This window comes from Rhincodon typus, chromosome 3 (assembly GCF_021869965.1).
Source record: "Rhincodon typus isolate 14 chromosome 3, sRhiTyp1.1, whole genome shotgun sequence".
Taxonomy (NCBI): Eukaryota; Metazoa; Chordata; class Chondrichthyes; order Orectolobiformes; family Rhincodontidae; genus Rhincodon; species Rhincodon typus.
This window is the reverse complement of record NC_063334.1, coordinates 28656191-28669227: the sequence shown is the minus strand read 5'-3', so window position 1 is coordinate 28669227 and position 13037 is coordinate 28656191. Positions and strand designations below refer to the sequence as shown.

At 41.3% G+C, this 13037-nt stretch overlaps 1 protein-coding gene across 1 annotated transcript in view; it reads left to right on the top strand.

Annotated features, from left to right (window-relative positions):
• Positions 1–12744, top strand: part of LOC109926963 (atrial natriuretic peptide receptor 1) — a 54512-nt gene extending 41768 nt beyond the window's left edge. Inside the window, exons 18-22 of the mRNA XM_048620137.1 lie at positions 5718–5857; positions 8052–8204; positions 8335–8433; positions 10387–10478; positions 12547–12744. Coding sequence (XP_048476094.1) covers positions 5718–5857; positions 8052–8204; positions 8335–8433; positions 10387–10478; positions 12547–12744 — 682 coding nt within the window. The remainder of the gene's footprint in view (positions 1–5717; positions 5858–8051; positions 8205–8334; positions 8434–10386; positions 10479–12546) is intronic.
• The last annotated feature ends 293 nt before the right edge of the window (positions 12745–13037 follow it).

The window sequence follows — 13037 nt, the reverse complement described above, 5'->3', positions numbered from 1 at the left end:
ACCAAAATACATTACCTTTGCAATTCCGTCATAGGACAGTAAATATGAAAGCTTAATGCATTTTCTTTCTCTATTTAAACTGGCTTTTTTTTTATTTCGTTCAAAATAAATGGGTTAACACAGCACCAACAATTATCATTTAAATGACACAATTAACATAGTAAAATGTCCTGAAGCACTTCACAGGGTTGTTACAAAGAACAGTACGGTATGGGAACAGGCCCTTCGGCCCACCAAGACTGTGCCAATGCATGACTCCTTTCTAAACAAAAATCATTTTGTCTCTACACAATCCATATCCCTATATTACCTGCCTATTCATGTCTGTCAAGATGCCTCTTAACCATTGCTATTGTATCCGCCTCATCCTCCACCTCTGGCAGTGCGTTCCAGGTACTTACCACCCACTGATTTCAAAAAAAAAACCTGCCCCTCACATCTTCTTCAAATGTACTCAGAGATGGTAGGAACTGCCAATTCTGAAGTCTGAGATAACAGGCTGTAGAGCTGGATGAACACAGCAGGCCAGGCAGCATCAGAGGAGCAGGAAAGCTGAAGTTTCGGGTCTGGACCCTTACTCAGAAATGATTTCTGAAGAAGGGTCCAGATCCGAAAAGTCAGCTTTCCTGCTTCTCTGATGCTGCCTGGCCTGCTGTGTTCATCCAGCTCTCCACCTTGTTATCTCTCCTTTAAGTGTACCCTCTTTTTACATTAAACCTAAGTCCTCAAGTAATTGACATTTCTACCCTGGTAAAATGACTCTGACTCTGATTATGCATTCTATCCATGCTGCTCATAATTTTGTAAACTTCTATCAGGTTGCCCCTCATCCTTTGACATTAAAGTGAAAACAAACCAAGTTTGTCCAATTTCTCTCAAACCTAATACCTTCCAAACCGGGCAACATCGTGATAAACCATTTCTGTACCCTTTCCAAAACCTCCACATCTTTCTGGTAGTGTGGCAATCTGAACTGTACATAATATTCCAAATGTGGCCTAACCAAAGTTCTGTACAGCTGCAATATGACTTGCTAATTTTTACGCTCTATGCTCCAACCAATGAAGGCAAGCAAACCATCTGCCTTCTTGACTACCTTATCATGAGTGTTGCCACTTTCAGCCAACTGTGAACCTGTACACCTAGATCCCTCTGTATGTTGATACTACTAAGGGTTCTGCTGATTATCACTTACACTTGGTTTTTATTCCGTCAAGTGATGTGGGTGTTGCTGACAATGCCAGCATTAGCTGCCCATCCCTAAACTGGCACTGAGAATAGACTGATAATCCACGCTTTCTTGTAAAACTAATCCTCATTATTGTTCATTGCAAGATCTATCTGGTAGATTTGCTACCAGCACTGTTTTTTCTGATAGGTCCAGCTTAGTCTAGTGTGGTAGAGAAAGACCACTTGGTAGTCTAACAAAAAGCCATAAATTTCAGTGAGTCTAATGATGACCATGAATTCATTGATTGTCAGAAAAACCCATCTGGTTCACTAATGTCCTTTAGGGAAGGAAACTGCCATCCTTACCTGGTCTGGCCTACATGTGACTCCAGACTCTCAGCAATGTGGTTGACTCTTAACTGCTCTCTGGGCAATTTGGGATGGGTAATAAATGTTGGCCTAGTCAGCAATGCCTTCATCCCATGAATGAATGAATAAAGAAAAAAAAAATTGCATGATGATAGCAAGTGTATGAGTTACATGATAGGCATTGTTACAGAGAGTATGAGTGAGACCTGGATGATAAATCTTATTTATTTCAGATCCTAAGCTGTCATCCCACAAGTGCTATGACTTCATCATAGTGGGTGATTCTTAATGCACTTCTCAGCATGAACTTTTACAGACCCTTTTCTAATATTCTTGTCTAATATTCCTGAGCTGCTGTGGTCCTCAGAGTGTAGGTACATACACAACGCTGAGAAGGAGGGAGTTTCAGGTTTGTGACCCAGCAACAGCAGTACAATCCCACCTTAGAATGGTCTGTGCCTTGGAGGGGAGCTTGTAGTTGGTGGTGTTCACATGTATCCTGCTGCCCTTGTCCTTTAAAGTGCTGTCAAAGGAGCCTTGGTATATCACTGAGCCACATAATGAGTTATCAGGAGAGATACCCAAAATTCTTGATAAAGAGGTAGATTTTAAGGAGCAGATATGGAAAGATGGAGAAGTTTAGGGAAAGAATTTCAGATCTTAGGACCAGGCAGTTAAAGGTACGGCCGCCAACAATGGGCTAAAGGTAAATTAGGAATGCTCAAGTGGCCAAAGTTAGAGGAGCTCAGAGTTCTTGAGGGTTGTGGGGCTGAAATAAAACAGTGAAAGAAACACTGTATTGTGGAACCAGTTAAGGGTAAAAATGCAATTATCCTGCTGTATTTTCAAGGCCAGAGTGATGAAACTACCTCATTGAAGAAGAGAAAATTCTTTCCCTAATCTCAAAAAAGTAGGAGAGAGCTCACTATAATATCTGTGGCTACAAATTTAAACTGGACAATGATTGAAATAAGAAAATCTAATTCTCCCTCCTTTTGAGTTTCCAACCAAACTTTAATGTTGGTTTTTTGACCATCATTGTAGTGTCTCTCACAGAAGATGCACAGCAGCTGCAAAGGGCATTTGTTCACCACAATCACTTGGAGGGTGTAAAGTGCCTTTCTTGATACTTTTTTTTATATTATTAGATCTTTTCTGTTTAAATTCTTACAATTATTACTCATCCCTAATTCAATATCTCCAATAAAAATCAAAAGAACTGCGGATGCTGTAAATCAGGAACAAAAACAAAGTTGCTGGAAAAGCTCAGCAGGTCTGGCAGCATCTGTGAAGAAAAACATCAGAGTTAACGTTTTGGGTCCAGTGACCCTTCCTAAGTTCTGAGCTGCTGAGCTTTTCCAGCAACTTTGTTTTTGTTCTCAATATCTCAAATATACATTATCCAGTCATTATCATATTGTGGTATGTGGGACCTTCCTTTCATCATAGAATACCTACAGTGTGGAAGCAGGCTATTCAGCCCATCACATCCATACTGACCTTCCAAACAGTATCCCACCCTTGGCCAATCCACCTTGCCTGCACATACCTGGATACTATAGGTAATTTAGCATGGCCAATCTACCTAACATGCACATCTTTGGACTGTGGAAGGAAACCAGAGCACCTGGAGTAAACCCACCTGGGGACAAAGTGCAAACTCCACACAGACAGTCACCCAACTGTGGGATTGAACCCAGTCCCTATAAGGTAGCAATGCTAACCACTGAGCCACCGTGTCATATTCCTATGAACAAATTGATTACCACATTTCCCCAATACCACACAGAGACTATAAGTTCACTCTCTGGCTGTGAAGTACTGTGGGGCATTCTAAGGTAACAAAATGTGTATAGAAATAGAAGTTCTTTCACTCTATTTTTGCCTGCAGTTTTCAAACATCACAAACACTCCAGAATAAGGTACTGAGTAAGGCTGTTAATCCATCTCTGACCACTACCCAATTTTCCCTGTAATTGGCTAATGGGAGGTGTTGGTAGTTTATTCCTCCCACAATCTGTTATTGCATAATGCTTCATCTCAATCGTATTCTTACAACTTGTCAATGTCTGCAGTGACAATCTAGAGAAAATTATGGAAATTTGTGTATTGCTGGTTAGGCTTCAACTGGACTAATTGTCTTGTTTTGTGCACCACATCTCAGAAAGGTTGTTAAGGCACTAGGTAAATTACAAAGGAGAGTTACCAGGAATGTACTGGAAATGAAGGAATGGAGAAGCTAGCATTTGTTTTCCTTGGGGCAGAGGAGGGTAAAAGGGGAATTTAATTGAGGCATTCAAAACCATGAAGGGTTGTGAAGGAGTAAATAAGGAGAAACTTTCTCATGTGGCCAAAGGATTGTCAGCCAAAGAAGATTTAAGAAATTAGTAAAAGAACCTAAGGGGAAAAAGAGGAGTTTTTTTTTAACACAGCAATTTGTGATCTGGAATGCACAGCCTGATAAGGCAGTGGAAGCAGATTCAATAATGACTTTCAGCAGGGAGTTGGATAAGTATTTGAGGCGGAAATATTTTCAGGGAAACCATGAAAAAACAGTAGAATGAGAATGAGGATAATTGGTGAGGCCACATTTGGAATGTACAGTTTAGTACCCTGCTATAAGGACGATATTATTAAACTGGAGAGGGTGCAAAAACAATTTACCAGGATGTCACAGGGACTGCAGTGTTTGAGTTATAAGGAGTGACTGGATAGGCTGGGACTTTTTTCACTGGAGCGTAGGAGGTTGAGGGGTGACCTTACAGAAGTTTATAAAATCATGAGGGACATAGTTATGGTGAATAGCAAAGGTCTTTTCCCTAGGGTAGGGGTGTTCAAAACTGGAGAGCATAATTTTAAGGTGAGTGTAGAAAGATTTAAAAGGGACCTGAGAGTCGAATTTTTTTTTTTTCCACATACAGGGTGGTGCATGTATGGAATGAGCTGCCAGAGGAAGTGGTAATGCAGGTAGAATTGCAACATTTATAGACTTTTGGAAGGTACATGAATGGGAAAGGTTTAGAGGGATATGGGCCAAGCACAGGCAAACGGCACTAGTTTAGTTTGGGAAACTTGGTTCGCATGGACAAGTTGGACGAAAGGGTCTGTTTCCATGCAGTATGACTCTATAATATCTTCAACATCCAGTACAAGCATGATGGGCTGAATGGCCTCCTTCTATGATTCAAATAACTTTTAATGTTATTACTTTTTCCATCCCTATACCAAAGGTTTGATTCCTTTCCCTCACTGTCCTGGGGGGAAAGGGATGGATTTGAGCCAGTTCAGTAAGTTTGTGAGAAGGAGGTGCAAACCTTCAGGGGTAAAAGCATTTGAACTGCAAAGCTTCAAGACTTGATTGATCCATCTATAAAGCAAGCTAAGGTAGCAATGGCATCTTCAGTGCCTCTGCAGCAGTGAGTTGAGTTTGCTTGATAGAATAGAATAAGCCCGTAATCTTTACAGTTTAGAAGAAGGGAGTAATCTCATTGAAACATATGAAATTCATAGAAGACATGACAGGCTTGACGTTGAAAAGCTGTTTCCCCTCAGTGTGGCATCCAGGACACAGGGTCACAGTCTCACAATAAGTGGTCAGCCATTAAGGACTGGGATAAGGGGAAATGTCTTCATTCAAAAGTATTTGAATCTTTGGAATTTTCTACTCTAGAGAACTGCGGATGGTCAGCTAATGAATATGTTCAAGACCAGAGATTGTTAGATTTTTGGACAACAAGGGGTATCAGGACGGAACTTAAAAATTGAGAAAGAAAATCAACATGTGATCTAACTGAATGATGAACCAGGCTCAAGGCAGTGCGGCTTACTCCTGCCGCTACTTCTTCTGACTTTGTGTTCCTGTTGAATACAGACAGCTTGATTGTAATGCTTAGGTGTATTAATATTGTGTTCCTTGCAGTGAGCATTATACTGAATTTTATAGACTAGAAACAGGCAATATGACCAATCTTAACAAGCCACCTTCCAACCTTTTCATCTTACTCATTCAACATATGCTTCCATTCTCTTCTCCCTCATGTGCTTATCTAACTTTCCCCTAAATGCAACTAGTTTATTAATCTTAAGTACTTGATATGGTAATAAGGTTCCCCTTCCCACCAGTCTCTGGGTAAAGAGGGTTATGTTATTTTCTTTATTCATTTTTTTCTGCTTCACAGTGACATCGAAGGCTTCACACAGCTATCGAGTACAAGTACACCATATCAAGTTGTGGAATTGTTAAACAAATTATATACAACATTCGATGAAATTATTGACAATTATGATGTCTACAAAGTTGAAACTATAGGAGATGCGTGTAAGTATTGCTTATAGAGTTTCGAAAAAAATCGATGCCATTAATTGTTTCTTTTGTAGAACTTAATTTATATAGATAAAAGCAAAACACTACGAGATCTGAAATAAAACAAGACAAAGTGCTGAAGAAACTCAACAGGTCCAGCAGCATTTGAAAGAAGCGTCAGTGCACTCAGAACATTTTATTCTGGTTTTCTCTCCACAGATGCTGCAAGACCTGCTCAGTTTCTCCAGCACTTCGTTTTCATTTCTGTAGAGTTCCTTTACAGAGCAAAACATCCCCAGGCCCTTCACAAGAGCATTGTCAAACAAATTTGACGCCAAGTCTTCATAAGGAGATATTAATACTAGGGCAAAAAACTGAGCCAAGAATGTAGGTTTCAAGGGGCATATTGAAGGGGGACAAGAAGGGGAGAAGAGAAGAGGTTTAGGGACGGAATTGCAGAGCTTAGAGCCTGGCCAGCTAATGGTGGAGTAACAAAAATGCCAGATGCCAGGGACCCAGTTTCTCGGAGTTATAGGGGAGGAGGTGGTTGCAGAGAAAGGGATGGGTGAGCAGTGAAGCATTGGGAAGATTCATAAATAAGCATACAATAACCATCAAAAAGACATTGGTCAAATCTTGAATGAATAGTTGTGTTGGTAAAATATACTGCCAACCATTCAGAAATTAAAAGATTAATCTGCTGTGTGCAACCACGGAACAAAATACCCTATAAACCTCATCAACCAGAGATCTGCTGTTCAGAAACATTAGTTTTCCAGAAAGTTTTCAAGAAGGTTTAAGCAACTCACAATAATTTAGTCCAGTAGTTTTGAGAAGGGAAACAAGGAAGAAACAATATTTGGATATGTAGAGCAATGTTTGCTTCTGCCTTATAATGGTTTGTCACTGCTTTACGTTGGTTTAAATATTCATGTACACCGTTTTCTGCTTCACACACTTTTGGTTAGGCTTTCTAACATCATTCCATATTGCAGGAATTTCCAATGTCCCGAAATAATTGACCCTAAGCATCTCAGACTGGGTGGTCAGTGCAGAAAAAAAAGTTTTTTTTTGTTTTTCTCTAAATATTTTTGTGTCTTGGTTACAAAAATATTGGAAATATAAAAAGATTGTTGTTGAGTAGGAAGCAGCACAGTGGCTCAGTGGTCAGCACTGCTGCCTCACAGTGCCAGGAACCCAGGTTTAATTCCAGCCTTGGGTGGCTGCAAGGAGTTTGCACATTCTCCCTGTATTTGTGCAGGTTTCCTCTGATTACTCCAGTTTCCTCCCACAGTCCAAAGATGGATTGACCATGCTAAATTACCCCATAGTGTCCAGGGATGTGCAGGTTAGGTAGGTTAGCCATGGTAAATGTGGGTTGTGGGAACAGTGTAGGGACTGTGTCTGAGTGAGATGCTGTTTGGAGAGTTGGTGCAGACTCGATGGGCCAAGTGGCCTCTTTCTGCACTGTAGGGATTCCATGATTCTAAAATGTTTGGAGATTTGAAATCATTGTAGCATATTGAAAAATGCGCCGTGAATATTGCTCACTTGAGGCTACAATGTATGTATTCAAAATGCTATGTACAAATTGCAGAAGTGCAATTCTACTCCTAAAGCCTCTGGCTGAATATGCAACTGTTTCTGTAAAAGATCTTCAAAATCATTTGGTCATTTGATAAGACTAGAGTTAGCAATTCTATCACAAAATGGTTAGTGATTTAAACTTTTGATGTAGCTAAATGGATAAATATGGTCACAATATCTGGACAAGAATCAAAGGTGAATCCAGGGTTTGATTTATTATTCATTTACATCCTGTTGTGACCTACATGAGGACTAGAGTTATGCTTCGGTCCATTCAGACAGCATTCCAGTCCAGCCCAATCCAATGTCCCCCACCAAACTGATAGCCAGGTAAACATTGTTGGAAGAGGTTCATTTGTGGTGGGAGAAGGGATCAGCTGAAGTACCACCACTTCTGCTCCCTCTATCGGACTTCCCGTGGTAAAACCAAGTGGAGCAATGATGTAAACACAGCATAGGCCCCAAATTCCAGTCTCACCATTGTCCCTGTCCCTGAACGCTGATCGAAGGAGAAGCAGAATTTCTGAGTCCCTAATTTTTTTCAAAAAAATTACAAATTCAACAAGAAAAGTTTGAAGCTTGGAAAAGTGCTAAGTAGCCTGATGGACTTTTCTTTCGGCAGATATGGTAGTTTCAGGAGTGCCAAAAGAAAATGGCATTGGTCATGCGAGTGAGATAGCAAGCATGGCTCTGGATTTGGTTGCTGTGTGTAACACTTTCAAAATTCCACACAAGCCACAGACAAAACTCAAGATCCGAGCCGGAATCCACTCAGGTAATGTAGGATACTATATCTTTTTAACATTGGTCTAGCATTCCATTGCCTCATTCTATTGCACCTTTGCACATGTATCTGCAACAAGTTGAAAGGATCATTTTTTTTTGTCTAACATTGGTGACTGCAGGGCCTGTGGTTGCTGGTGTGGTTGGGACAAAAATGCCTCGTTACTGTCTATTCGGTGACACTGTAAACACAGCTTCAAGAATGGAGTCAACAAGTCAAGGTAGACTGCATTTTATAATTGTTTATTTTCCCACAATGTTCCCAAATAATACCTTTTGAAGTCAATTGTTCCCCAACCAAATTCCAAACATGGTAATTAGGATTTGCAGCTGCGGCTTCGGCTTCAAGAGAATTTGTCAGTCTTGATTATAATTTTACCAAAAAGGACCCTCCTCCCACCTCTTTTCATCCCACCTTACCAAAATATCCTTCCATATGTAATTTGTCTTAACTTTCCCTTAAAGATATTAATGTTATTCAACCTTGGCACAATTGATATAAGGATTCAGAGGACATCAACCTGAAACATTAACTCTTCATCTGGCTCCACAGATGCTGCCTGACCTGCTGAGTATCTCCTACATCTTCTGTTTGGAGTTATAACTAAGATCGTGCTTTCTAGTGCAGGGTATGTGACAATCTCCTCCCTCAAATACCGTCACTTGAACTTGTAAGAAAGTGAAATAAGGAACAGTGGGATGTCTGGAGATGGATGAGTAGCTTTGGGGGAGGAACTCATTTGTCTACCAATTTCCAGAGTGTGTGTGTGTGTGTGTGTGTGTGTGTGTGTGTGTGTGTGTGTGTGTGGAGATGGCCAATTGATTTTTGAGTTGAACGAAAGGTGAACGGAATTACTAAAGGTGACCTGTTGACTTCTCCATATGCCTGCCCAGGACATTACCTGAGTCTCTAGATTAACAGTCCAGCGATAATACCACGAGACTATCACCTCCACATACCAGTAGGCATGCTCCAGGCATCATGTGCTTATGCCAGGGCTGATGGACACCAGCTGTCTTTTTGGACCACATGCAGAGATAAATAACCACTAGGGTAGGGAGAAGAAGGAAACAGTGGGAAAATGGCTGGCAAAAAATGTAAGTTTATAAAAATAAAACGCACTCTTAAATCCAGTTGCAGAAATGGTTTGAAGAAAATTATACATGGTTTTGGTGAGATCACAACTGGAATACTGGGTGCAGTTTTGTTCTCTATCATTTAGTAACAGTGTACTTGCATCAGAGAAAATCGACTAAATTGCTTGACCTATGATGGAAGACTGAGCAAATTCATCCTTATGTTCTCTGGAGATTAGAAGAAAAATAGGTGATTGTATCAAAACATGTAAGATTCTGAAGGGCCTTTGGATGCTGAGAGGTTGTTTCTATGGCCAGGAAATCTGAAACACAGGGACCATATTCCAGGAAACAGGGCTGACCATTGAGGACTGAACTGAGGAGAAATGACTTCAATCAAAGGGTTGCAAATCTTTGGAATTTGTGTCCTCCAGCATTGAATACAGTTTAAGGCTCAAATAATCAATTTTTAGTGTTTGAGAATGGAGGTGGAGAATAAGCTGGAAAGTGGAGTTGAAGCCCAAAATCAGCCATGATGGTATTAAATAGTGTAGTAGCCCTCAGCCATTTGGTCTCGTAGAAGATCATGGAATCCCTACAGTGTGGAAACAGGCCCTTCAGCCCAACAAGTCCACACCGACCCTTGGAGCATCCCACCCAGACCCATCCCCTATAACCCACCTAATCTACACACCCCTGAACACTACAGGCAATTTAGCATGGCCAACACACCTAACCCACACATCTTTGGACTGTGGCAGGAAACCAGAGCACCCGGAGGAAACCCACGCAGACACGGGGAGAATATGCAAACTCCATGCAGACAGTCGCCTGAGGGTGGAATTGAACCTGGGTCCCTGGCGCTGTGAGGCAGCAGCGCTAACCACTGAGCTACCGTGCCACCCGTCTACTTTTGTTTCTATTGGTGTACGATGTGAAACTGGCCAAAGTAACTAAAATGGAAAGGTTTGCAGGACTATGAAGAAAGAACAAATACAGTAGAATTTACCTGAATAAAACTTTCAAATAACTGTGAATGATCTAGTTTTACGGTGCAGGATTCTAAACAGTGAACTGTTTTGTTGCTCATGTTTTAGCACTGAAGATACAGTGCAGTTCCAGCACCAATAGTCTACTGGAGCAGATTGGAGGATATGTCTTAACATGTCGTGGCACATTACAAATAAAGGTATGTGAATCTCATTCACATTATATATTGGGTTTTAATGGAACAAACTGAAGACAAGTATCATGATGGGAGTAAAATAGGTTTTGAATTTTGTCACATTATCAAATACAATGTATGAGTCATGAGTTAATTTAATCCCCTGACCAGGCTAATAGTTCCTTGTGTCAATGTTATTTTTAATCCAAGTTCTGTGTTGGTTACACATATCTCAAAGAAGGTGAATGTAATTAGTGACAACAAGGAGCAGAGCTGGATGAACACAGCAGGTTAAGCAGCATCAAAGGAGCAGAAAGGCCTAGACCCTTCATCAGAAATGGGGGAGGGGAAGGGGGTTCTGAAATAAATAGGGAGAGAGGGGGAAGCGGATAGAAGATGGATAGAGGAGAGGATAGGTGGAGAGGGAACAAACAGGTCGAAGAGGCGGGGATGGAACCAGTAAAGGTGAGTGTAGGTGGGGAGTTAGGGAGGGGATAGGTCAGTCCAGGGAGGACGTACAGGTCAAGGGGGCGGGATGAGGTTAGTAGGTAGGAGATGGGGGTGCGGCTTGAGGTGGGAGGAGGGGATAGGTGGGAGGAAGAACAGGTTAGGGAGGCGGGGACGAGCTGGACTGGTTTTGGGATGCGGTAGGGGGAGGGGAGATTTTGAAGCTTGTGAAATCCACATTGATACCATTGGGCTGGCCGCACCCCCATCTCCTACCTACTAACCTCATCCCGTCCCCTTGACCTGTCCGTCCTCCCTGGACTGACCTATCCCCTCCCTAACTCTCCACGTACAATCACTTTCACTGGCTCCATCCCCGCCTCTTCGACCTGTTTGTTCCCTCTCCACCTATCCTCTCCTCTATCCATCTTCTATCCGCCTCCCCCTCTCTCCCTATTTATTTCAGAACCCCCTTCCCCTCCCCGATTTCTGATGAAGGGTCTAGGCCCGAAACGTCAGCCTTTCTGCTCCTATGATGCTGCTTAGCCTGCTATGTTCATCCAGCTCTGCTCCTTGTTGTCTCTGATTCTCCAGCATCTGCAGTTCCTACTATCTCTGAATGTAATTAGTGTCAGGCTGGGTATTGACTGCTCAGAATGGTTTCCATCCATTCATCCAATGTCTCAACGTGTAATCCAATACTAGGGGCTAATGATACAAAATAGCCACTCATAAATCCAACAGAGAATTCAGGAGAAATGTATTTAGTCAAAGAGTGGGGAAATTTGGAACTTGCCAAGAAAACAGGAAGTGGTTGAGTTGAATAGTACAGATGCATTTTAGAGGAAGCTAAATAATTATATGAGGAAAAGAATAGAAGGACACGGTAGTCGGAAGCTGGGGGAGAGGAAACCCCACTGGAACAGTTGGACTGGATGGTATACTCAAAGCTCAAAGCCAGAAATATATGATAGTCACTAATAAATAAAGCATGGTAGGAATGTGAACCTCACCACCACAAGAAGTGATTGCAGGAGGTGGTGGTATATTGGTAATGTCACTAGATTAATAATCCAGAAACCTAGGATAATGGTCTAAGGATATGGGTTCAGCAACTAGTGGAATTTAAATTGATTTCAGGAATTACAAAGCTGATGTCAATAATGGTAAAAATAACAACTCTCCTTGATTGGTGTAAAACCGTTTACTTCAGTAATATCCTTTTTATGAAAAGAAGTCTGCTGTCTTCACCTGATCTGGGTTATGTATGTAACTCCAGACCCACAGTATTGTGATTAGCTCCTAACTGCCTTCTGAAATGGTCTAACAAGGCACTCGGTTCAAGGATAATCAATATTGGCCGCAAATTCTGGCCTTTTTAGTGATGCCAAAATCCCTTGAAACAATTTTTAAAAAGTCAAGTACCAAAGATGTATTCAACATGAGGTTTATTAAACACGTAAGGAAAAGAAGGCTATGCTGATAAGATTGATTATGCTGATGAGATTGATCTGAAGAGGGGTGGGAGGAGGCTGATGTGGAGCATATACACCAGCATGAACCTGTTGGGCCAAATGGTCTGTTTCAATGCTGTAAATTCTAAGTAATTCCACGTAATCTGCCTTGGACCTTCTGATATTTGCAGGGAAAAGGTGACATGGTGACTTACTGGCTTGAAGGGAAACAAAGTTCATCATCAAGCACATCAGAAAATACACCAACAAACTCACTGTTGAACAAAGTGCAGCCAGAAAACATCAGCCCCATACCAGACTCCCAGAAAGAAGCATATAGTGTCATTCCTGGTGTTTTGACCAATGATCTTCAATTTAATTCCTGTTAGCCCAAAAACCTATGGTGTAAGACCAGCAAGTAGAAGTCTTTTACAACTTTCAGCATTTTAAGGGTTCAGTAGAGTTTTCTGAAGCAAATGATTCTTTCCTTTGTATGTTTGACAATTCTAAGTGTTAACTAAAGAAATAAACAGTTTGGCAATTTGTTAGATTCAATCAAGGAAGGAACTTGCACCATTGGAGGCCATGACATAAGGAAAGGTGATGACCTCATGAGATCTGAAATTCTTTATAGCCAACTAAATACTTTTTGAAATGTAGTCACTCTTGTAGAACACCACGT